This window comes from Echeneis naucrates, chromosome 3 (assembly GCF_900963305.1).
Source record: "Echeneis naucrates chromosome 3, fEcheNa1.1, whole genome shotgun sequence".
Lineage (NCBI taxonomy): Eukaryota > Metazoa > Chordata > Actinopteri > Carangiformes > Echeneidae > Echeneis > Echeneis naucrates.
The window spans coordinates 27,771,096-27,797,526 of record NC_042513.1 but is presented as its reverse complement, the minus strand read 5'-3'; the positions used below and the strand labels follow the sequence as shown (position 1 = coordinate 27,797,526).

The window sequence follows — 26,431 nt, the reverse complement described above, 5'->3', positions numbered from 1 at the left end:
TCAATCAGATTTATTTGTATAGCGACAAATCATAACAAAATTACATCAAGGCACTTTACATATAGAGCAGGTCTAGACCAAACTCTTTATAAATTTATTTAAAGAGACCCAACAGATCCCCCGATGAGCAAGCACATGGTAACAGTGGCAAGGAAAAACTTCCTTTAAGAGGCAGAAACCTCGGGCAGAACCAGGCTCAGGGGGGGGCGGCCATCTGCCTTGACCGGTTGGGTTGAGAGTGGGAGAGAGAGAGAGAGAGAGAGAGAGAGAGACAGATAGGCATTGGAGGGGGGGGGTGTAGGTAGGAACATGTTGCTGCATGAAGTTCATGGAGTTGAGCTGTAGTACAGAATTCATGAAATATGGGACCAGCAGGTGTTGCAGGAACATGGGATGGAGATGAGTCACCACCTGCAGGATGAGGACAGGGAGAGAGAGGAGAGGAACTGGGAGAGACAGAGACTTTGGCAGAACATGGTTAGTAAATGCAGTATAAATGCTTAGAACTGGATGAAACCGTGTTCTTATCAACGCATGCAAGGGGGAGGAAAGGAGAGCGAGCGAGAGAGAGCGAGAAGCTCAGTCCTTCCCCCAGCAGCCTCGGCCTACAGCAGCATAGCTAAAGAGTAGAGGACTTTAACTTTTTAACTATCAGCTCTGTCATACAGGAAAGTTTTAAGCCTGGTCTTGAAAATTACTAAAGAGTCCGCCCCCCGGACCGATGCTGGTAGTTGGTTCCATAGAAGAGGAGCCTGCTAACTGAACGATCTGCCTCCAGATTTACTCTTGGAGACTCTAGGAACCACAAGTAAACCTCCATCTAGAGGGTGGAGTTGCCTGCTAGGACAGTAAGGAACTATGAGCTCTCTGAGATATGATGGAGCTTGGCCATTAAGAGCTTTATACGTTAAAAGAAGGATTTTGAATTCTACTCTATATTTTACTGGCAGCCAATGAAGAGCAGCTAACAGGAGAGATGTGATCTCTTTTCCTAGTTCCTGTTAATATTCGTGCAGCAGCTGAATTAACTGAAGGCCTTTTAGAGATTTGTTTGGACATCCAGATAGTAATGAGTGACAGTAATCCAGCCTAGAAGTTACAAATGCATGGACTAGTTTTTCTGCATCATCCTGAGAAAGGATGTTTCTGATTTTCCTAATGTTTCTCAGGTGTAAGAAAGCTGCCCGACTAACTTGTTTTATGTGAGGGACAAAGGACATGTCCTGGTCAAAAATTACTCCAAGGTTTCTTACAGTGGAGCTGGAAGCCAAAGTGATGCCGTCCAGACTGATGAGATGATTAGATAGTATTTTTCTGAGGTGATTAGGACCGAGTACAATAACTTCTGTTTTGTCAGAGTTGAGAAGTAAAAAATTTCCAGTCATCAAGACTTTTATGTCTTCAAGACATGTCTGCAGTCTGACTATCTGAGTGACTTCATTTGGCTTCATTGATAGCTACAGCTGAGTATCGTCTGCATAGCAGTGGAAGTTGATGCTGTGTTTCCTGATAATGTTGCCTAGAGGAAGCAGATAAAGCGTAAAGAGGATTGGTCCAAGTACTGAACCCTGCGGGACTCCATGACTGACTACAGTACATGAGGAGGAGCTGTTGTTTAGATGAACAAACTGATGTCTATCTGATAAATAGGATTTGAACCATCTTAGTGCAGTTCCTTTAATTCCAATTTCATGTTCCAGTCTCTGTAGTCTGTAGTCTGTAGACAGTGTGGACACTGACCTGGTCCTCCTGTTCAGCAGGATAGTTAAAGACAGAGTGATGACTGATTTTAAATATTACAGGGAGATGCAGGACCTGGACCAGTTCAGGTCCTGTGCTCAGTGCAGGAGGACTAGCTTGTCTTTTTATGTGACCAAAGAACAGACCAACTGATCTTTTTTTTTTTTTTTTTTTTAATGGGTGAAATAAAGTCGACTTAAAAATTAAAAATCTCTGTCTTTAAACTCATCAGGAAAATGTTTATATCAGATAATAAATCAGGGAGAAGGAGGGACATTTCCCCATAGATTCCAATACAGGCGGGTATCTAACCACCGACCTTGTGACAAGTGGTGAACCCACTGTACCAGCCACTGCAGTCACAGCAGGAACTTTAACCAAAGGAACAGTGCTGCTCAGTTTGAGAACAAACAGTCCAAACCCATCTCCATGACGACAGATGGGAAAACACACACACACAGTCAGAGGGTAAACAGATTGTTTATTTTTTTTGAAGGGAAGAACAATGTGTGTGTGTGTGTGTCTCAGCAGGAAATGACCTCACATCAGTGGTGGTGTCAGCAGGAAACAGCTGTCAGTGTGGGAGGACTTCAGGATGACATCATGCTGTTGAGGGTGGGGGAGGGGTCTCTGGGGGACCAGGACCAGAGTTCAGTTGGATTTCAGTGCAGCAGGTCTGAACTGGATTCACTGTTAACTGTACATACTTTTCATTGCCACTCCTTTTGATTGAAGCTGTTATGATGTTGTAATGGGTTGTTGCCGGGACAACTCCACCTCACATCATGGAGGGATGATGACACACACATGCACACACAAAGATGTTATCAGCATGTCAAAATAAAAGCCTGATCACAGCTGATGGAGCAGATTTATTGGGTCTAATTGGACGTGTTGCAGCACGGAGCTTGTTGTGGTTCTGATGATGTCAATGCAGGGTGAGACGGTAACACTAATCATCTAACGAACTAACGAGTCCACATGGTTTTAATTGAGCCGTTCCTCATGAGCACTAATGGTGGAACCAGGATTGAGCTGCTGTTCTGATCATTTCAAAATTCATGACAGCAACTAGTGTGGAACTGAGACCTGGTTTATAATCCGGGACAGCATGGAAGTCTACTGGAGGCTTTCTGTCAGGACTACTCTGTGAGAATGAACATGAGACTGGACCATGTGAACCAGGTGGAGAATGTGGACAGGTGAGAGCAGGAAACTGAGCAGTTTTCACCTTTTATTGTTAAACAAGTAAAATCAGATAACAGGTGACAAAAAAGTATCTGAAGCTTCAGCCGAAACATCCTGACTGACTTCAGAAGCAGTTTCTCTCTCTCTGACAGTCATGTGCTCAGAATGAACATTGTCTTCTGAGGCTAAACCACCAACTAAACCTGCAGGTCCCTCTCAGGTCACCTTGTTGGTACCTGCTGGTTATCTGAGCTTAGCATAAATACATTAATAAACTATTCAGTGATGGACTTCAGTTGACAGCCAACTGTCCAGGAGTGTGAGAAGAAGGAGGTCTCTGACTGGCTAAAATCAAAGTAAAATGCAGTAAAAAAGGTGACTGAATTAAAAAATATCTATAGATAAATTAAATAAATGATTGTTGGTGTCTAAATTTAAGTGAATTGGTTCACTTCTATCTTTGAATATAAACCATAACTAGTCTTTTTATTTCATGTTGTACTTATGTATTCTTGTGGGGCGTCAACAGGAAATGACATCAGCTCTGTACATACCCCTCTGTGTCCTGAGTTACCATGGAGACCAGGGGAAGCAGCTGCTAACAGAAACGGTGAAAGCAACAGGGAGCCACGCCCTTTGTGATGGATGGTGGGTCGATGTCGCCACTGGAGGCAAGCAGCCCAAAACACACTGAGCAGCTTCTCAGTGACAGGAAGTCCTTCAGGTAGAAAGATTGTGCAGAGATCTGACCTTTGGCTTTCAGGAAGAAGTCAAGTTAAAAAAAATAAATAGTGAAAGATACAAAAAAACCCAAAATAAAAGATAAGACCTTTGTGCGTTTCTGCAGAGTGCAGAAGAAAGAGTGATCAGGTCATCGCTCCATCCAGGAGGCCACACCTGAGCCCAGCGACACATGAGTCCCGGGTCTGGAGCCAGTCTGCCTCCTCCCGAGACTGAGGACTTCCTCTCGGGGCTCGGCAGCCTCCCCACTGGCCCGGCTCACGAACACAGTGGGGGGTTGGACAGACGCCATCTCAAACCTGAGCTCCACCAAGCTCTTCTGTGTGCGGGTGGCAGGGGCCTTCCTTTTAGTCCTGGGCTGAGGAGAGGGCAGGGATAATGCTGGGACGGCTCTGTGAGAAGACTTGGAGGTGTCTGCAGCAGCAGCAGAAGATGAGGAGCCCAGTTTGGCTAACGCCACCGGGATCTCCTCCAGAGACTCTGCAGAGTCCGAGTGGTACTCAGCAGGAGGAGCTGCGGCCTGGACGGGGCCCGAGCTGAGGGCTCCAGGTGGAAGGGAGGCCCTCAGAGGGAATGCTGGGAAAGAGAGTCGCTGACCCAGCAATGCAGCGGACTGACTGCTGGGCTCTGCTGGAGGACGACAGGAGACATCAGGAGCCATCAGAGGACACAAATAAACAGCATCAGTAACAGCATCGGGTGAGCACTTCACAGACCAGGTCCCCGAGACCTGCGTGGACTGGATGTGGAGAGAGGTCTAAGGTGACGAGGTCTTGTGCACTCTAATGTGGTTTTGTTTGGCAGTTGTGTGATTTGTGGACAGGCTAATTTTTCTTCCTCAGCCAGATCTGGACCTCTGCAGTGGACTCAATGTGGATTGTGGACTTCAGGATGATCTGATTTAATATTTCTGATGTAATTTTTGTTGCGATTGTTGTTGCCTAGTAATGAAGCTGTTGTTGATGTGTGTATGAGTGTATGTGTACCTGGAGGCAGGGCTATACTCGGGCAGCGTTCTCTGGTCACCTCAGCTGGAACTTTATGGACTTTTTTCTTCTTTTTCTGTTGAAATACAACAAAGGTAGTGTTTGTCTTTAAACCTGCGGGGCCTTAAACATTCGTTCTACCTGAGGGAGCGACTCTACTGGTTGGAAAAACACAGCTGATTGAAATGACTTCTCCATTGATCTATTAGCTTAATAAATGTTTTTCTGATGGCCCACCAGGAACCAGGAGCTCAGGTCCTGAGCTCCTGGTTCCTGTTTCTAGTCTTGGATCTGAATAGTGTGTGTGCATGAGAACCTGTGTGCGTCGATGTGTGTTTGCTGCTGCTTTCAGCTCTGTAGAGATGGTGGGTGGAGCTTCTTCCTCAACGACAGGACTGGACACAGTCCTCACTCTGCCATTAGCCAGGAACCTGACAGACACACAGACACGTGGTAATACAAATGCTAGTACAAATACAGAGTCACATGATGCTGTCACACAAGCTACGGTGGTAAAATCATCACTATCTGTGACTAAATGTCCAAACACAACCACAAATAATGAAAAATGTGTTGTTTACATGTTTGTGTGTTGTTAAAGTGTGGCCAGTGTGTTGTACATGTGTCATTTGTATGTACATTTGTTTGCTTCTTGATTACATTGTGTCAGTTTGTTTCTGAGTTCCTGGCATAATGTGTTACCGCTGACAAGCAACAAACACCATCACGCATTTTCTGATTTTTGTGTGTATGTTCATGAACACACGCATAGTTGTCTTTGTGTGTCTGTGGCCAGGACACATCCTCCTTCTGTCTCCTGTTGTACCCGTTGCTGTGAACGCTGCAGTATAAATAAAGTTTGCTGGGTTGTTGGCAGCAAACGAGGTTCAGGGCAAACAGCCAAGTTATTTATGAGGATAACACACACACACACACACACACACACACACACACACACAAAACTTTGTTTGCTTCCTGGAAGTCACAGCCAAAGAATTTTATTTTGTACACGTTGTTTACTGCAAAGAAAACGGTCTCCATGGTAACTGAGGTCCAGCCTATCTGTTATGAAATGACTCTTTACTAAAACGTGTCAGGACCCGGTCAGTCAAGCTCAGCCAATCACAGCAGACAGATACAGGATCAGACGATCAGAACCAAAAGAGGGCGGACTTACTCTGCCTCCCCCTGCACAGACACAGTGGTAGGTTCCTCCGCGTCCAGCTGAGGATTGGTGTAGCCCAGAGTCCCCGAGTAGTTCACATCCTGAGGTGGGGACAGAACCTTAGGCCCAAGAAAATACAACCCTGCCAAGAAAGAATGCCACCCCCACCCCAGCAGGAGCATCTGTTACCTTGACCACTGAAGGAGCAGTTGTCTCCACTGCTTTCCTGGAGCTTCTGTTGTCCTGACGATGACGTTGACGCACAATGTATTCATAGGTACTGAGTCTGTTCCACACTGCACACAAATACACATATCATGCGATGAAGACATGTCCAAGTCTTTATAATACACAAACAAGAGTGTAGTGAGACAAGCTAAGACGCAGACAGGTGATAAGGGAGACAGGAGAGGACAGGAGGACACAGAAGGTGCAGACGCAGACTGATTAGGATGCAGACAGGTATGTTAACCGTACTCAGGTAGAGGTGGAAGCAGAGCAGGTGGCACAGCAGCACTGAGGACAAAAGACCCAGAGCGATGGTGCCGGCAGCCAGACCAGGAATCACAGCGGCTGCCGATCGGACCGGAGCCACTGGCAGGAACACGAACCACACGCCTGTTTCATTCCTCACTACAGCACACACAGGGGAGTTCACTGTGTTTCATGAGCTCAGAACACAACCATGGTCAAGTCAAAGGTCAGGGCTCAGGGCTCACCCAGGAAGTGTTTGTCAGTGCGTAGTTTGGATGGGTCCAGGAAGAATTCAATGAAGACGTAAGAGGCCACGACCAGAACCAGGCAGACCCCCAACAGAGCCGAAACCACACTGTGGAGGAACAGCCTGATGGAAACAAGTACACATACAGTACTACTTAGTACACAGCCGTAGGGTTCGGTATTTACACGTTCACAATTAATCTAAAGAAGCAGCAAAGTGAGTTAGAACATTATCTGAATGCAAACTAGTTCCCTGCAAGGCTCCTGTAAGAAAGTGTCTCTGACATCACTGAAGAACAGGTCATATGACAGTAATTGTCTGATGTGAGAAGAAAACACATCAGATGACTCACTTGTAGTTTCTGCTGCCAACACAGTTGTTGAGCCACCGACAGTGATGGTCGAAGTTAGCAACACACTTGTTACAAGCACTGCAGTGCTTTGATTTTGGCCCCCTGAAACAAGACAACAATGTAAGATACACACAGATGATAATAAGAGGATCCAACACATGCTGACCTGTGACAGTGGACATTGAACCTCAGGGTTTATTTACTGTTTTCTTTAATTTACTAACAGTGAGCTTTATAGAAACCTGCCAGTAGCTGATGATTGTGGATATGGTAGTGTTGCAGTTTGTTAGTATTCAGGGATGTGGCACAGGTTTGGTGTGTAATGGCTCCTCTGACCCAGTTTTGGGTCTCCTAGGAGAACCCAGCCCACTGACCCGTTTCTCAGAGACTCATCCATTATTCAATCTGAGCTGAGTTGCTTTAACATCATGAGGGAGTCAGGAGCCTTCTGCCCTAAATGGTCCGTCACACATTACTATTAGGCTTCCTGTTGTCCCTCTTGTGCAGAGCTCACACAATAAGAACAATTGATCAACACAATGAAAACGGGTGAAGTTCTGCAGCCTCTGTTACTGTTGAGGAGCATCAGACACATACAACTGGTAACTGGGTAACAGTTACTATGAACAGAGTGCTGCAGTCTGCAGAGACACGACCAGCTGAGATATGACATTTTTCCAACAGCACAAGGTAGAGTGGTGGAAAACATTCCCAGACTTCACACTGTCGGTACACTACAACTTCACACAGAGCTGGGTCATCTCTCAATGATTCATCTCCTTTAAGTGCTGCCCTGTTTGTCTGAACAAACTGACAAACACCTACATCTGAAAGATGGAACTGACAAATGTTGGATTGTTTTTTAAGAGACAACTTTTGACACAATTATTTAATCCAAGTCAAAAGTGGATATTTGGATGGATGGACAATAAATAATTTCTTATAGATCAAGTGTGTTGACTCAGCCCCACCTGATAATAATAATAAAAATTTTAACACATTTTCAAATAATTTTTTCCACATTAAAACTTACAGAACATAAAAATATGAATCTTTATAGCTCAAGTCTCTTTGATGCAACCTGTAGTAACCGCAACAGAGACCCAGTGGACGTTCATCTGGTATTTTACAGTTAAAGTTCAAATTTCCAGATCAGCCTACAAGATGCAGACAAGAAGAATATTTCCATCTCTGTCTGTAGCTGTAGGTGTTGACTGTTGCTGAGTGTCATATCCTGAGTCTGTGTCTGTTACTCACACGTCCACCTGGCAGAGGTAGCAGTGGCAGTTCTCAATGACGTGTGCATGTTTGGAGCGGTCAAACACAGGGACTGGACCTTTGTCCCGCTTCGTTCTGACGTTGTAGTCAGCTGGGTCGATGGACACAGCCAGCACGTGGACACAAAGGTGGCAGACAAATGTGATGCCAGTACACTGACACACAGATCAGGACTCACTCACAAACCATGTATGGCACTCCAGCATGCTCAGTTACACAGATCCTTATCAAATTTAGAGACATTCCTGGGATTGGATCACAACTATGACATCAGACCACATTCATCTTTTACCTAAGCGTTCATTTTGAGCTCAACCAAATCTGAAGCTTGGGACAAAAAAAAAAAAAAAACACAACAACAACTCCAATCCTGATCAGACTTCAGCCTTTTCTCGCCTTATCACTGTGGTTGATGTTTAAAATCCCGGCTGATTCAGAAGCCTAAGACCTTGTGCTGCCCTAGCAGAGGCCCTGTTCCTCCATCACAGTGACTGTGAACGTGCGGTGGAAGGATACGATGTAGCCTGCAGGGATCCAGTGTGCAGGCAGCAGGGGGACAAACACGCCAAAGCCGGTGACAGCAAAGTAGACGTAGAGCAGCCAGGCCAGCAGCTGGAAGGGATGCGGTGGCCAGCTCCAGCCGTTGGTCCGAGAGCAGAGCGGTACGTCAGCTCGATGCGGACCGTCCTCACCCACCGGTGCTGTGCGGTTTGGGTTCCTACTACATATATCCATCCTGTAGACGGATTCAGCATCAGAGATTATGCCTGCTCTTTGTGTTCATCACGTTATCACACAATCACACCTGATGTTCAGTGTTCACATGTCTCATAGCTGTCATTAGGACACAATCAGTTTGAGTGACGCATCTCCAAATGTCTACTCTGGTTCATTGTTAGAGACAATGAAAACCATAAAATACTAAATACTGGATTTAAGTAATTCAAGCAATAAATGAATATGTCTTAACTATTTTAGTTTGGTTCTAATTTAATTCACTGGTGCAGCCTGAAATCTCTGATAAACTGTGCTCATCACATTTATTTCACACACCAGTTATTCAAGTCACTGATTTGGTCGACACAAGTGAGTACATAACAGTCCACCAAGCGAGCGAACTGTATACATGGGCTTCTGTGACATATCCATGATATGTCATGATATCCTATTGTTATAGATCAACTGATGACTTACACAAAGGCCTGATCACTGATTAAGTGATTATTAATTCATAATGTCAATCATTCTAACAGTGTAAATGGCCCAGTGGGATCTGAAGGGACCTCAGACCCGAAACCGTCCGTCAGGTGTTGGAGGCAGCTCACCTGGTTAGCGCGGATCAACGGGCCCTCCGCCTCGCTTCATCCCGGAGTCCGTGAAGCCCTGCGGGCCCCACCTGGGAGCACCAGGCTCGGTCCAGAGACTCACAGCCCGGGCCAAACCGTCCCAGTCTAACTCTTAACTCACATCCATTCCGGTGGTCGATGCCGTGGAGCTGGTTCTCTGCTGACCGAGGACGTGAGCACTCTTACCCGGTAGTATCTAGGTAATGGTCGGTCCAGTCATTGGTTAGCTGGCTAACTTTCAGCAGCACCACCGTCCGCCAGGCACCGCGGCTGCCATGCGTGCTATCTAACGCCAACAGACCGTGGGCCGCGACTCGAACGTTGGTCTGTTAGCCTGTTAGTCCATTAGCCCGGTGGTCTGTTGGCCTGTTGGCCCGTTGGCCCGTTAGTCCGTTGGCCCGTTAGTCCGTTAGCCCGGTAGTCCGTTAGCCCGGTAGTCCGTTGGCCCTTTAGCCCGTTGGCCCTTTAGCCCGTTGGCCCTTTAGCCCGTTGGCCCTTTAGCCCGTTGGCCCTTTAGCCCGTTGGCCTGTTACCATGTTACCCTGTTAGCTGAACGGTTGCGTCTTCCACTGTCTCGCTAGACTATACGCCGTTTCCCCGGTAACGCTGTGGTCGGCCGGTATTGGTCAGTGGTGGTGGTCCCGCCCCCAAGGTAACAGGAAGCCGGAGCTGTGTTTTCGGCATGTGTCCAGCAGGGGGCAGCAGCTCCCCGGAAACACACCACACACGTCATAGGTTCCGCTGTGACGTCTGAAAACGTCGTGACGTCGCGTATTGGTAATCCCAATGATTACTGTTAACGACACTTAATACATTTCACAAATGAATTTAATGTAAAAAATAAATAAATGTTAATGTACAAAGAGATAAAGTAAAGTAGTGGAAATATAAAAATGTAGCAAGCATAGTGTATACAAAAAACTAATGGGTTTGTTCAATGATATGTAAGTGCCTTGATGTAACTTTGTTATGATTTGGCGCTATATAAATAAATCTGACTTGATTTGATTTGATTTGAATGAATAAATAATGTAAATGTAGTAGAAACTAAAAGAATATATAAAAACAATATGTTGTTTACTGAGCTTTGATGAGTCCTGGTCCAGGTTCAGGTCTAGAGGAAGTCTGTGGTTACACGTGATCCAGCAGCTTCATCTGACCTGAGAGGAGGAGAAGAGGAAGCAACTGTCATCAGATTTGCAGTTACTGACCTTCATCTACTTTTTCACACTTGGCTGCAAATCTTCTTGAAGGTCCTGGTCTGAGTCTCTGAAACCAGATAGCCTACGCCCTGATCGGACCTTGGGTCCCCCAGGCTTGGCTGAGGTCTGTGTGAGGACATGACTCATTCTTCTGTTAGAAAGCAGTATATGTGGAGAACAGGGTGTGTGTTGGTGCATCATTCAACACTGGACTGTCAGGGAAGGACAATAATATAAAACAATGAAATAAAATAAAAGATTTGTGAGGTCATGATTCTGATCATTAAAATAGTTTTCAGTAGCAAAATCACTTTTTTCCCTCCTTTTTCCAGTTTTGAAATAATGCTCAGTGTGGTTGCTGTCTCTTTGAATGAAGTTTATTTAGTATTTATAATGCAGGCTTTTTATCCCATTCGACAGATAGCAGCAGAGAGGCCCTGGGGGTTACCTGCAGCAAAGGCGCCCAGGACACAGCGATGGCACACATGCTAACCACTGGACTGCCCACACTGTTCAGGTGAGCGTTGTTTGAGACAAACCAGTATTAGTCTCATCTGTCCTCTGATAAGTGAACATCTCACAGTTTCTCACTGAGGTTTTATGAGCGGTGATCAAATTTAATCCTTATTCAGATTAACTGAACAATATGTGAAGGAGCTTCAGGTGGATCTGGACTCAAATCACTGATCCAGGACCTGCTTTCCCCCTACAGGACATTTCCGTCCTGTGACAGTGTCTTCATTAAAACGCCTTCAAGAGTGAATCAGATGCAGTTTACTTAACTGTGTCAGCAGTCCTCCTGTGTATCAGGACACAGGAGGACTGAGCCTGACTCTGGACCAGATAGTTTTTGTGCGTTTGTGTTGTAAAATTTTATTTTTATTATTTTTTTTTTTATTTTTATTTTTTTTATTATTATTATTATTTCATGTTCTGACTCTTTAAACTTTATTACTTGGTTGATTCACCCATTTATAGTTGTGTTAAATTGTAACACAACTATAACTCAACAGCAGGTTTACATACTTGTCATCTTCAGGTTATTTCCTAAAAGGCACAGTAAAGGCACAGAAATCCTGTCCTCTCTGTCAGACTGTGAGAGGACGTCTTCGTCCTGCTGGTCCATGTCTCTTCTGATGGACTCATCATCACCATGGGAACAATAGGGATGTTTCCCAAAACTCCCCAGGACACATCCTGGAGGGAGTACAGTGTGTCCCTTGTCTGCTCCTCTGCCTCTCCTGGACGCCCCCCTACTGGCCCATGCTCAGTACAGCCTAGTCCCCCACCTCTCCTACTAGGGCAGCAGGACAAATTGTTCTCATCAGAAAAATTTACAGTTCATCTGAACAACACAGGAATGCACATGGGAGACAGGGGGACATGGGGGAACAAGATGGAGATGCCTCTGCTGGACAGAATGAGCATTACATGTCAGAAGAGAACACGGGATGGATGAGAAGAAATCTGGGATAAATGTAAAATACAACAAATTATGGAGTAGAAGAAGAAGCTCAGATCCATCCTGGTCCACAGACTGAGAAAACATGAACAGCTCAGGTCCTGTCCTGCAGCCCAGTTTCAGGTCTGCAGGACTGACAGCTGGAACCAAGACCTCAAGAAGTCTCAGGGGTGTGATGAGGTTTGGTGAGAAGACTGAATTAACACAATGACGACGATGACGGGAAGGCTCCATTCCCGGCCTGGGACCATCTGGTGGAGTTGTGTGTCCTCTCCTCCGACAGTCCAAAGACCCCAACATCAAGGTTTACTCTGGTTGTAGATTTCTTGTAGGTGTCAGTGGTTGTGTGTCTCTTTGTGTTGGCACCTGAGATGCTCCTGGGATTGGCTCCGCTAACCCTGAAGAATAAGAAGTTACTAAAGAAATAATGATGGTGATGAAGGTAAACTGTTGCCCGTGCTTTCAGAAGGTGGATTCTTCTCAGCTGTTCAGGATCAGGGCTTCTCGTCTGGTGGTCTCTGGTCTACAGAAAGACAGCACTTCAGGTTAGATTCCCTGATGAGATGGTTCAGATTTAGTGGATCGTGTATGGTCCGGGTGGTCCTGCTGGGTTTGAGGACCTCAGGTGATCTCTGGCGCTGAGATGGAAGAATCCTGTAAACAGACTTTACAGCCAAGACCAGCAGATCCTCCTTTGATTGACATAAAGTTCCTTTAAGAGTTAAAACACAATCAGAGCTTGATTGCTCAACCTTCAAATTGTGATGGTTCAATTCTATTGGGGGGAGGGCACATCTGCTAACACTTGACTCTCTCTGTGTGTGTGTGTGGCTTCTGGAACATGTGCTCACACTTTCTGGAAAACAACAGCAATAATGCATGACACCCCCGCCCCCCCCGTTGATCCTGTCAGGATTGTGGATGTTGCAGTGCTGTGTATTTGTGTATCAGGGCATGGAGGCGTGATGAGAAGATGTGACCTCAGACAACTCCATCACACTGCAGATCTAAACTCAGTTCAGGACAAACACAAGTTGGATCATGTCGACAGAAGGCAGTTCCCGCCAGAGTCGATGTTAAACTCATTTCACCACATCATCCTTCCAAAGTCTCTTCACTTCAGAGACACATTCAGTCTTTCTGTTTTTCATTTCTTTGTGTTTTTCATTTTAAAATCTCTCCTCACATTCAGACTAATCTGATTCTGTCTAATCAGTTCAGACTTAGAAAACAAGAACTAACTGAAAACACACTCTGAATGTTTCCTGCTTCTCCACAGAAAAGTTCCTCTCATGTGTTTGGGTTGTTTCTCTCTTTATCTGATCAGCAGTTCAGCTGCAAATATCTGATTGTCTTTATTCTGTCAACACAATCAACTCAGAAACATACAGGACTGATCCAGAGACTCTGATTGGTTGACTACCTGGACTCTTGACCTTTCAGACCTACAGTCCAGGTCCAGGTTTAGGGATGCTGTGTTTTCATAACATTTAAAACCAGGATCCAACAACTTCTTCTGAAAAAATGGGTTGATTCACCTGAATTTAGTTTTCCATCATGTTCATTGATGTCAGTGTTTGTTTGGCTCTGGTCATTGGTCATGACAAAACGAGAGCAACAGATTGGACATCAGCTTCCTCCTCTCTGGAGCAATAGTTTGTTAAATCGCTTGTCCCTGTCTGTGACGTCACTGGTCAACTCCCACAACCTCCCTGGGGACGACTTTGACTGGACTTACTATCTCCATGTTAGATTTTTCAGATCATATCACTTCCACACCTAGTTCTGAGCTGATGGGACTCATGTTGTTTCCTAGTCTAGCCCGACACCCTCGCCTTGTGTGGTTACAATAGAGTTGTGAAAAGTGGATGAGGATCAGATTTAGTCTGGGGAGTGTGATTCCTCTCAGTGAGTTTCTACAATCACAACAGGACTCAGCAGTTGTCATCTGTTTGGATTGCTCTTGAATATGAGATGTTTTTCTTTCACCCTCACATCCTGCCCCCTCCCCCGAACCTCCGGCCACCATCAGCTGAGGAGCTGATCTGATACGCTGACGGGAATGCTGGCAGCTGAATATAGAATCTTATCTCTTCATCTCAGCAGGAAAAGATTTGGCTTAATCTGGTTATGAAAGAGTTTTCGGCTGGAGCTGCTGCTGTAACTTCACCTGTGGAGAAATGGGGGGGGTTTCTTACCCCTGCCTTCCGCAGAGTCTAACAGGTTCAGCTCCAACACCAACGCGCAGAGGAAACCAGGCTCAGCTCCTTGTTTGGGTCTTTAGTTGCGTTTGCACTTGTCTTTTCAGGTTGGGAGGTCTCAGACTTGTAAAGCCTGGTGTTTGGCTGTGGGGCAGCATGGTGCAGCAGCAGCCTCGACCTGGGGCAGGAACAGTCCACAACATGTCAGAATCTGGTGTCCGCCGCTCACCACTAACTAGCATACACCAAAGTGCCAGCTGCACCTTTTGGCCCATTTCTGGATGAGCTGGTGGTTAGGGGGCGGAGTCAGGCACTGCCAACATGGTGACCGTGCAGTAGCTCTCTGAGCTTCAGAAACCTGACAGGGGTGTCACAGAGGGTGTTCATCTTTATTTACAGTCTGGGGTCCACTCTATGTGGACAGGGTGATGTCGATGTCTTACACTCAAACCGGACAGCAGAAAACAGACTCAGTCTCACTCTGATTGTGTATCCGTCTGATGATGGATGGGGACATTCTGTGTGTACTGACATGAACCCGCTCCAACATGAGTCAACTTGTCAGGAGAAACCGCAGGACAGTGTGTGTTGTGAGAGTGTGTGTTGGTCCAGCTCCAGGAGGGGACATCTGATCCGGAGATCCAGACTGAGGAGTGCAGAGGTTTATCAGACAATAAACAGGGACACGGGGTCCTGGTTCTCTGGACTACCTCAACCTTTCTTCTGGTTTTAATCAACCAATCTTCATTTTCAGTGAGTTTTTTATTCAAAAGTGTAAAAGAACAAAAGAATAAAAGCCTCACTCACACACACACACACACACACACACAGCACCAAGTAATGAAAACGTCACAATAACTTTTGAACAGTGATTTCACTGAGAAACACCAAAGAGAAAATGATGTAAACAGATTAATTAACAGGAGAGCTGTGTTCAATTCTTATGTGAAAGTAGCTGTTGATGTTGTTCTATTGTTAACATCATTGTTACCATTTTAACTTGACTTTTTTGTGTATTTTGTTGCTTTTATTAAAGATAGAGATCAGAGAGAAAACAGGAAATGTGAGATTAGACAGTCAAAGAGTTGGGAATCAAACTTTGCTCTCTGAATAATGGGGTGACCACAAACTCTGAACCAATCAGCTACCTACTCATCACTGACACAATGAGTTGTCTCTTTGTGTGGCATCACCCCTATTACTCACATCTCCAAGCACAGATGTCAGCTGCCTCCCTGCCCCAGCATGAGACGCCACCAGCTCTCAGGATTCAGGATCTGTAGGATCAACAGTTCTGAGTCACAGAGTCGCACAAAGCCTGAACAGACACACACATCACCACAAACATGTTTCCTGTTTCCCCTCTCACTCTTTTTCAGTCTATTTATTTTAGTTTGAGTTTTGTATTTTCAAAATACACACACACACACACACAAACAAATAGACAAAATAAAGAAATAAGACCCAAATAAAAAAGAGGAAAATCGGATCGATCTGTAGAAACTGGACCTTTTGAATGAGGAGGAAACAGGAAGTTCTGTTGACTGACAGATAAACAACTGTTGGTTCTTTGTCTGTTGGATTTCTTTAAAACGCAAATCAAAACCTGAAAGCTGCTTTACCCACAGTGCTCTTTGTTTGGGCAGCATTCAGCTCTCAGAAAATTAAAGACAAATGAGGAAATCAGTCCAGCTGCTCTCAAGAGGCGCCGGTTCTGCGTCTGGCTCCAACCCTAGTCCAGATCCACCTTTCAACAGTGCCAGTGATTGGACCTCCGCAGAGATTTTCATGTAAACGATAAAATGACGAGTTTGCATGAATCCAAACACTTGGCCGGTGGTGGAGCGAAGATTAAAGTCTTGCCTTCACAGAGGGATTCTGGGAGCAGCGGCTCCTTCATCAGGAGATCTGAGTTTACAGGAAGTGAGAGACAAAAGACCCGTCTGTGAAACTTTACTGAAACTACAGGAGGAATGAGCACGTTTATGATGATCCCCATTAGCAGAACATCATTCCCAAACAAAGAGGAAGTCCTTCCATCTGAACCAAAGTGTTGACACATCAGAAAACAAGTGAACCTGTGACCTCATCAAATCCATCACCTGTTAACATCCTGTTCATAGTCCCAGTCGGTCTGAAAACTTGGACTTGGCTTTCCTGATGCTCTTTTTCCAGTTTCTGCCTTTATTGGGAAGGGGAACTTCCTGTTAGCTTATTCACATTTCAGAACTTCAGAAACCAGCAGGACACACAGTTTTAACAGGCGTGGCTGAGGTTGGTCCTCATTCTCATCCTCATCATCTTCTTCTTCTTGGCGGTGTGGTGAAAAGGTCACATGACTCCTGTGGGCTCGTGTATCTGTGCCTGAACAACAACAGGTGTCCTGTCCTGGTAATCTTCCCTCCACACTCTGTACAAAGGCAGGTTTGTTTGGGTTGTGGCTCCACCCACACAGCTGCGGTCAGGATGGGGGGCGCCGTTCACCCAGAACACCATGTTCTGGAAATCTGTGCCACATTCTCCGCTGCCACATAAATAATGGAGCACCGCCAAAAGAGCTGACACCTCAGAGCAGCACCAGGACTCCGGCCGGGACAGAGATGCACCACAGAAACATTTTATCCACACAATTGAGAGGATTGGATCCTGATTGGCTGACTGACCTGTTGTTCCTTGAGGTCCACAGAGAACCTGAGGGAGGAGATAAAAATAACATTGAGACAGTTTTTGTTTAAAACCTTCTAAGTAAAACACTAGAGAAGTGAGAATAAGGACTGTTAATGTCAAACATGGACCTTCAAAACTCCTGTTGAGAAGGAGGAGAAGGCTTTACTATTTCTTTCTGCTTTATAAAACCGACTTTATGAGCCACATGTCTGATTGGGTCATAAAGTGAATGAGCGTTCAGAGGCTTATTCAGTCATTCCATGCTTTATTAAAATCCTTCAGATCTGATGCTTTTATTTTCTGTGCTGTTAAAAAGTATCTTTGTTACTCTGAGACTCAGACCTGGTCCAGTCCGGATCCAGAGAAACTGATTCTGTTGTTCACATCTTTCTCTCCCATTGGGTTTTCCGTCTCGTTTCTTGAGACTTTTCTTATGGAAGTATTTACATGAAACAACTCGCATTCACAAACCCTCTTAAAAACATACAATAAAAGTCAGCCGTGTTCATCCAGCTGCCTGAAACATGAAGGTCACAACCTTTGCATGAAACACTGCAGGTTGAAGGATGCAGAAGAACGAGCCCCAAACTGATGAATAATATTTATGTTTGTTAAATTTAGCTCCGGCGGCTCCATGACGCTGTGACACAGGGTCAGGGTTAGACAATCTGTCCAGGGTGATGACCCCCCTGGGATTGGCTCCAGCTCCCCAGAGACCCTGATGGATAAGTGGCTTTTGCCTCCTAAAGGAGGTTTTTCCCTGCTCTGTCTCCAAGTGTTGGCTCATGGTGGAGTTGTTGGGTCTCATTAATAACTCCATATAAATTTTGGACCTTCTCTGTGTCAGGAGCTTGGATTTAATGCTGTGATTCGGAGATTTATAAATAAATTTGTTTTTGTAAGCGCCAACAGCAGTTTATCAGCCAATAAGAAGCAGTACGAGTTCACTGTTCACTGTTCACTGATTTATTCCTTCGCTCACCAAGAAAAACAAACACTTGGCTTGTCCCTGAAGGGTCAGAGATGGCATGAAGACACTTCAGGGTGCTGTTCATGTCAGAAAGACTGAAGCTCCTAGCAGGACGAATAAGTGAATGTCAACAATAATCAATTTACAACCCGTCAGTCTGTGAGCTGCGTCCCTGAAGCCTTCAGTTATTTATCTGTCAGCTATCTTTGTTTTTTAGAGACCAGTAGAAACCAGATTTGGAGGAGAAGGTGGATCTGCCCTTATTGGGTAGTACAGTCTGCCAGTCACACAGTGTCCCCGCCCCCTAACCCCTCCCCTTTCCCTCCTTTAATGATGAATGCTGCATTGTATTGTATTGTATCATGTTGTATTTCAGACTGAGACCATAAACTCATCAGGAAAATGTTTACTGAGGAGGAGGAGGGACATTTTCCCATAGACTTCAATATAACGGAGGAGGAGTTGCCCCCGATGGTCTTCAGGTAGAGTCTAGATTCAGTCCTCTTAAAATGAATCAGCTAATTAGTTGTGTTTGTGTTTGGACAATTCCTACAACTTGGACCTCAAGCCCTTTCTTTGTTGGAAACAATGGTAATCCTGATTATCGTGACATTGGTATCTGCCTCGACCCTGGTGGACCCTGGTGGACTGTGGTGGACTCCAGTTGACCTTGGTGGACCCTGCTGGTCTCTACTGATTTCACAGCTGTCCTTGGACTGTTGATCACTCTCTGTTTCAGAGGGTCCAGGGTCAGGAACCGGTCTGATGTGAACTACAGAATCCAGAACACATAATAGGTGTCAGACAAATCTGATCCATGTGGACTGATTGGGTCAGAAGGACACAGTGTTCTGTACACAACAAAGACACACACACCCCCACATAAACACACAAACACTACCCTTTCTCTCTCTCTCTCACACTCTCTCACCCTTCCTGGCAGCTCTAACACTTGTAATTAACAACACAAAAGTTGTATGTTACCCTGTGTGTGTGTGTTTGTGTATGCATGTTTTTGTGTGTGTGCCTGCTTGTGTGTGTTGTTTTGACTACAGCAGATGTTGTGTTGATTGAGCATGCAACGACTGCTGTCTTACAGTACAATGACGACTATCCAAGTCCAGGAGTCCAGTACTGGGACCAGGACAGAGACCAGGACAAAGCTACATCCAAGATGTTTCAAATGTTCTTTCATCTGACAAACAGGAGGCTTCGAATTGGACCCTGATAGGACGGACTCTCAGGGGACAGAAACTGACAGGACAGACCCTGACAGGGCCCTATTAGGACGGACTCTGAGGGTACAGACCCTGATAGGACAGACCCTGACAGGGCCCTGATAGGACGGACCCTGAGGGGACAGACCCTGATAGGACAGACCCTGACAGGGCCCTGATAGGACGGACCCTGAGGGGACAGACCCTGATAGGACAGACCCTGACAGGGCCCTGATAGGACGGACCCTGAGGGGACAGACCCTGCTAGGACAGACCCTGACAGGGCCCTGATAGGACGGACCCTGAGGGGACAGACCCTGATAGGACAGACCCTGACAGGGCCCTGATAGGACGGACCCTGAGGGGACAGACCCTGATAGGACAGACCCTGACAGGGCCCTGATAGGACGGACCCTGAGGGGACAGACCCTGCTAGGACAGACCCTGACAGGGCCCTGATAGGACGGACCCTGAGGGGACAGACCCTGCTAGGACAGACCCTGACAGGGCCCTGATAGGACGGACCCTGAGGGGACAGACCCTGATAGGACAGACCCTGACAGGGCCCTGATAGGACGGACCCTGAGGGGACAGACCCTGATAGGACAGACCCTGACAGGGCCCTGATAGGACGGACTCTGAGGGGACAGACCCTGATAGGACAGACCCTGACAGGGCCCTGATAGGACGGACCCTGAGGGGACAGACCCTGATAGGACAGACCCTGACAGGGCCCTGATAGGACGGACTCTGAGGGGACAGACCCTGATAGGACAGACCCTGACAGGGCCCTGATAGGACGGACCCTGAGGGGACAGACCCTGCTAGGACAGACCCTGACAGGGCCCTGATAGGACGGACTCTGAGGGGACAGACCCTGATAGGACAGACCCTGACAGGGCCCTGATAGGACGGACCCTGAGGGGACAGACCCTGATAGGACAGACCCTGACAGGGCCCTGATAGGACGGACTCTGAGGGGACAGACCCTGATAGGACAGACCCTGACAGGGCCCTGATAGGACGGACTCTGAGGGGACAGACCCTGATAGGACAGACCCTGACAGGGCCCTGATAGGACGGACCCTGAGGGGACAGACCCTGATAGGACAGACCCTGACAGGGCCCTGATAGGACGGACTCTGAGGGGACAGACCCTGATAGGACAGACCCTGACAGGGCCCTGATAGGACGGACTCTGAGGGGACAGACCCTGATAGGACAGACCCTGACAGGGCCCTGATAGGACGGACTCTGAGGGGACAGACCCTGATAGGACAGACCCTGACAGGGCCCTGATAGGACGGACCCTGAGGGGACAGACCCTGATAGGACAGACCCTGACAGGGCCCTGATAGGACGGACCCTGAGGGGACAGACCCTGCTAGGACAGACCCTGACAGGGCCCTGATAGGACGGACCCTGAGGGGACAGACCCTGATAGGACAGACCCTGACAGGGCCCTGATAGGACGGACCCTGAGGGGACAGACCCTGATAGGACAGACCCTGACAGGGCCCTGATAGGACGGACTCTGAGGGGACAGACCCTGATAGGACAGACCCTGACAGGGCCCTGATAGGACGGACCCTGAGGGGACAGACCCTGATAGGACAGACCCTGACAGGGCCCTGATAGGACGGACCCTGAGGGGACAGACCCTGCTAGGACAGACCCTGACAGGGCCCTGATAGGACGGACCCTGAGGGGACAGACCCTGATAGGACAGACCCTGACAGGGCCCTGATAGGACGGACCCTGAGGGGACAGACCCTGATAGGACAGACCCTGACAGGGCCCTGATAGGACGGACCCTGAGGGGACAGACCCTGCTAGGACAGACCCTGACAGGGCCCTGATAGGACGGACCCTGAGGGGACAGACCCTGATAGGACAGACCCTGACAGGGCCCTGATAGGACGGACCCTGAGGGGACAGACCCTGATAGGACAGACCCTGACAGGGCCCTGATAGGACGGACCCTGAGGGGACAGACCCTGATAGGACAGACCCTGACAGGGCCCTGATAGGACGGACTCTGAGGGGACAGACCCTGATAGGACAGACCCTGACAGGGCCCTGATAGGACGGACCCTGAGGGGACAGACCCTGATAGGACAGACCCTGACAGGGCCCTGATAGGACGGACTCTGAGGTCCCTCTGATCTTTCTCAGCAGCAGAATCAGGACCAGCATCAAACTGAAAACCTGCAGATGTTTGTGCGTTTGGAGGCGAGTTGTGCGGCCGTCTGTGGTTGGCCAGCATTGTTGCGGACAGGTCATCTACAGCCGCCACGTGTTACGGAGTGTAATGTGGCGCCCGGTGTTCATCGCTCTGGGTTTATCCTGTCTTAACACACAGCTCCAGGCTGTTTGCTATCTTGGTACACTCACCACTGTTTGTCCAACCAGCTACTACAGCCAGTCAGCTTATCAGCTCCACACACACACACACACAGACACACACAGGACCATCAGGTTTTTGGACACTGACCAGGGAAGTTGTTGAAAACAACACAATGCTCCTGCTCTGTGTAGCAGCTCTCAAACGCAAAGCTCTTGTTTTCTAAGACAGTTGTTGACACCCTGATTCCTGAGAGCAAACGCTGAGGCGCTGAGGGGGCGGAGCATCAGGAACAGGAAGTACCTCATTTAGCTCCAGGACCAGGAGTCAGTCCTGAGGCGAGATTGCCGGCTGAGTCTCACTGTGAAGGTGTCAACAATAGACGTCTCCTGCAGGTAGATCCGCTCACCTGAGTTCAGTTAGAAGACAACCACCTGAATCTAGACCTGGACCCAGACTCAGTCTGAAGAGTCTTCAACCCACCCTCCTCCTCCCTTATATTGAAGTCTATGGGAAAATGTCCCTCCTCCTCCCTCATACTGAAGTCTATATAATCAAGAAAGAGGATGGAACAGTTTCACAAAAAGTCCAGGAAACAGTTCACATTTAATTTGTCAGCCATCTTGGTTCTTGGTCTTGTTGAAGTGGCTTCACAGGTCCAGTTCCAGGTCCAGGTCAGGGTTAGAAACATATTCATCTTTTGAACTGAACCAAACTTGCATTTCTCTGTCAAAACAAAATAAGAGCACACAACCTGACATCTGTCTGACACGTTCACTCACCTTAACTTTACTGAGCTGGCTGAGCTGACAAACACTTGCTACCCAGCTGGAGGGACCCCCCACAAAGCCTGCCCGCCTCCTGTAGAACCTGTCCTGCTCCTGGTTAATGATTGTGCCATAGGAAAGCCTGTTTTTACTGAACTAAATCCTCTTCTGGACTTTGACCTTTGAATCCCTGAAAGACAAAAACAGGCGGAGGGAACCAGCAGCAGAGCGAGGTCCAGGACAGGTATTAGTGTCTCAGGATCAGAGGCTTTGGGGCTCAGCTGGCGCCCGTGACGACTCAGATTAACAGGGAAAGGTGGCAGCGTGGTTTCCTGCATTTGCTGTCTGGGAGAGTCCAGGAAAAACCCTGAGTTCTGACTGACAGGTAGCTCCTCACTGTGCCTGAACTGAGACCAGGGTCTGATCCTGCAGAGGACACCCAAAACACAAGAGTCCTTTCATTTAGAGCTTAACCAGCACCCGCTTAACCCTCGTTAACTTGGGTTAACCCGTGTTAACGAGGGTTAAGTGGAGGGAAACAGGAGGAGGAAGATTAACGAAGCATGTCAGGCTGAAACAAGACAACAACACACTGAGTGTTTCAGAACATACAATTATCACAAAGGTGATGGATTTTTGTCCAAGTACATGTTGCCTAGCAACAAAGCCTATTGATGTCATAATTTGTGTTTTTTGGGATCAATCAGGACTCACATGACACACAGAAACGTTAACTGATTTATTTAGAGCTTCCTTTTTCTTGTGATATATAAACCTGTCTGGGCTGTGAGGGGGGTCGGTCCAGTCCGGTCTACTGAGCAGCACTCAGGGAACAATCATACAGTAAATTAAGGTCACTGTGCCACTAATTTCCCAGCAGCCTCATCACTGTCTACCTGTTACCATGGAGACCATATGATGGGAAACTAACTGAGACCAGAGGGGTTTTCTGTGCAGGAAGAGGAGGAAGAAGAATATGAAACATCAGTCAGTTTGAAACAAGTCCATTTAAGACCAGGAGGAACAGGGTCTGGATCTGGATCAACATCTGAGACCAGGTTCACCACCATAGTCTTCATACCACCTTGTGGTATGAAGGAAGAGATGGAGGTGAATGGTTCAGTATGAGAGACGGTCTGTCTATAATCCTGGACCAGAACTCATGTCCATCAGCTGCTGAGAAGACAGTGTCTGACCTCTGACCTTTTTAGCGGAGGGGACTCTCCTGCCCCACAGGGTCTCAGTTGGACTCTGATCTGGTTTGACCTGTTTTGAATGTGGTCTTTGTGGATTTGGAGGTGTAGGATAGGTCTGTGCAGACTCTCAATAGATGATGGCGTGACACAAGGAAATGACCCAATTCAGACGCTGTCAAAACGCCGTATGTCCACGCTCAACAGGAACAGTGACAATGGTACGCTGGGAATGCTTCATTTAACAATTAGTGCTCCAGCAGTAAACAACATATTGTCTGTGAGGCCCCGATCTCACATGGGAGCCCATGTTAGACCACATCAGGTCCTGGAACAGGAAGTGAGAACACACCTAGTGGAACTTTGTTTTAATCATCAGCAACAGGAAGATTTAGAATCATTCAGTCTTCAATTTTCCCAACATGAAAGGTCTGAACATGAGTCACTTTATTGGTTCAATAGATGGGGCTTAAGAGTCATATCTCTACATCAGACGCTCCTATTGGCTCCACTGGGTGACATCACAGCCAATCAGAGTGTCTCTGGATCAGTCCTGTTTGTTTCTGAGTTTATTGTGTTGACAGAATAAAGAATAAATTTTTCATCATTACTGCTCCAAAGAATGAGCAGAACTCCTGATCAGATAAAGATAGAAACAACCCAAACACACAAGAGGAACTTTTCTTTGGTAATTCTGCTTTACACAGTTTTTCTTTATAAGACGTCTTCGAGTACCCAAAAAAGAACTAAATAAAGCTCAATGTATTATAATCAGGTGACCGCACCATCCAGTCAAAGCTTTTCCTCGTCTTTGTGTTTTTCCAGCTGCATAAATTTGTCAAGTCAACAAGAACAGACCAAGGGTCCAAGGACCGAACCAGTACAGACAAGTCCAGGTTCAGGATGCAGAGCTGGGGTGAGGGGGCTCTTGCACACTGGGAGGTGCATTAACTGTTGATTTAGATCTGGCACAGGTGCTGTACTCAAGGCAGAAGCAGACACAATAAGCAAAGCCTAGTTTACAATGTTTTATTTTGAAGGTTTCAGCTGTTTCAGCTGAACTGCTCCCCTTTAGAGGAACATAGACCAGAAAGCAGGGGATGGTTTGAGGGGTGGGGCTACTATGTGATTGACTGTACCACGCAATCAGGATAGAGTACAGAGAGGGTCAGATCCACCTTCTTCTTTAAACATGGTTCCTCCTGGTGTCAAAAAAACAAGGAAGGCCAACAGATAAATTACAGAAGAGGCTTTGGACCAGCAGCTCACAGACTGACGGCTGATGTTGTGGGGAGGTCACAGCATCTCTGTCATGTTTAAACCCGTTTGCAGTCCACTTCAGATGTTGGGGGGGGTATCAGTTCTGAAAAGCTTCGGCAGCCAACACACGACCAAAACAACCAGCCAATAGCGTGACAGCGTTGCTCTGTCCTCAGGCAATTCTCTGAAACGGGATTCTGGGAGCTGCTTCCTGCCAAACCTGCTGCTGGCTGAGAAACAGCCTACTGATGGCTGCTCTGTTTCAGAGGCATGTTTGGCACACGCTGCTGCAATCAGAACCAGCTCAGCTGGCGGCATAGAAATGCTTCTCTGGGTGGGAGAGGGCTTCATCACTAGGGATAGAAACAGGAAAGAGCTCAATCTAGAGACTGTGAGCGACTCATAAAGATAGATGCCATCTGTGACATCACAACAGTTTTATGAGGGTCAGAGCGTAACCCCGCCCCCTAGAAACAAGCTCATCCAAAAATGGATGAATTTGCATGACAGGCCTCTCTCCTATCAGGATATTTAGGGTTAGGGTTAAAACTCAGACACACTCAGATAAAACTGGTCCAGCTCCCAGAACACCTTGATCTGGACTTCAGTAACCTATGTCCAGAACCAGTCCGACCGGAACCAGATCTGAACCAGTCCTCTATGATTTATGGTCTGTGGTTGTCCTGGGCAACACTTGAATTGCTTAGGGAAACGGGTCATTTCCGATCCTTGTGGTCTTTGAGGAAAGACTTTGAGACAATATCAAAGATCCTGCTGTTCCAGAGAGATGTCAGATTGCAGAGGAACGAGCTGCAGCATCAAGGTGACCCATCTCTGTTGGTCAAGTTCTTGTGGTGCATGTATTGTCTCTAATCTGCAGGACATGCAGATGAGGTGGGGGGTCACGGTGTGACCAGATAAAGCTGCTCTGGGACACGTGAGCAGCAACAAGATGCGTGTCAAAACGCTGCTGGGATTAGGGGAAAGGAGTTAGAGCTCCAGGGTGACTGTGCTGAGCAGGTGTCTTCACAGTGGCAGTTAATTGTGTCAGACAGGTAATGGCAGCCGCCGTGTGCCGCTGGCCTCAATCATCACCAGCAGGGAGGGGCCGTTAATGCCCTTTGACCTCAAGAAGGAAAATCACTCTTAATATGAAGTTGATCAGACATCAACTGATTTACTGTTTGACAGTGAAGTCAAACATCATCGTCAGGTTCTGTTGCTAGGCAACATCTAAATCAAATCAAAATCAAATCAAATCAGATTTATTGATAAAGCCCCAAATCATAACAAAGTTACATTGAGGCACATTATTTAAAGAGACCAACAGATCCCCCAATGAGCAGGAAAAGCTTCCTTTAAGAGGCAGAAACCTCAGGCAGAACCAGGCTCAGGGGGGGCGGCCTCGACCGGTTGGAGAGAGAGACAGACAGACAGGGGGCCAAAGTTGGGTAGAGTAGGGAGAGAATGAACGACAATGTTGTAGTGATGACAACAGGAGTGAAGGGAAAAGTTGGATTGCATAGTCTGCAGAGGAACCTGACACAGGAGAGCTGTGTTCGATTCCCATGTGACAAGATAAGTTTATATTGTTTCTGTTCTCCATGACTGTTTGTTGTTGTTGTAACCAT

The 26,431-nt window shown here is 47.0% G+C and overlaps 1 protein-coding gene across 2 annotated transcripts; it reads right to left on the bottom strand.

Annotated features, from left to right (window-relative positions):
• Positions 1-2,961: 2,961 nt before the first annotated feature.
• On the bottom strand, positions 2,962-10,282 carry zdhhc1 (zDHHC palmitoyltransferase 1). Of its 2 annotated transcripts, none has more exons than XM_029498934.1 (11): positions 9,497-10,282; positions 8,688-8,907; positions 8,151-8,326; positions 6,894-6,995; positions 6,540-6,664; positions 6,298-6,453; positions 6,010-6,116; positions 5,833-5,921; positions 4,972-5,086; positions 4,656-4,731; positions 2,962-4,299 (listed from the first exon to the last, which is right to left on the bottom strand). In XM_029498934.1, the coding sequence occupies exons 2-11, from the start codon at positions 8,904-8,906 to the stop codon at positions 3,800-3,802; spliced, it is 1,665 nt and encodes a 554-aa protein (XP_029354794.1). In that variant the 5' UTR covers position 8,907; positions 9,497-10,282; the 3' UTR covers positions 2,962-3,799. The 2 variants fall into 2 exon arrangements, with proteins under 2 accessions (XP_029354794.1, XP_029354795.1); XM_029498935.1 differs by having other exon boundaries at positions 2,962-4,296; positions 9,497-10,281.
• Between the last annotated feature and the right edge of the window lie 16,149 nt (positions 10,283-26,431).

What these genes read in the sequence shown, in the direction of transcription:
- zdhhc1 (XM_029498934.1), bottom strand. Translation starts at nt 8,906, where the DNA reads ATGGATATATGTAGTAGGAACCCAAACCGCACAGCACCGGTGGGTGAG. An exon ending in GGATCCCTGCAGGCTACATC is followed by an intron (nt 8,327 to 8,687) that starts GTATCCTTCCAC and finishes TCTGTGTGTCAG; the next exon opens with TGTACTGGCATCACATTTGT. An exon ending in GTTGGCAGCAGAAACTACAA is followed by an intron (nt 6,665 to 6,893) that starts GTGAGTCATCTG and finishes TGTTTCCATCAG; the next exon opens with GCTGTTCCTCCACAGTGTGG.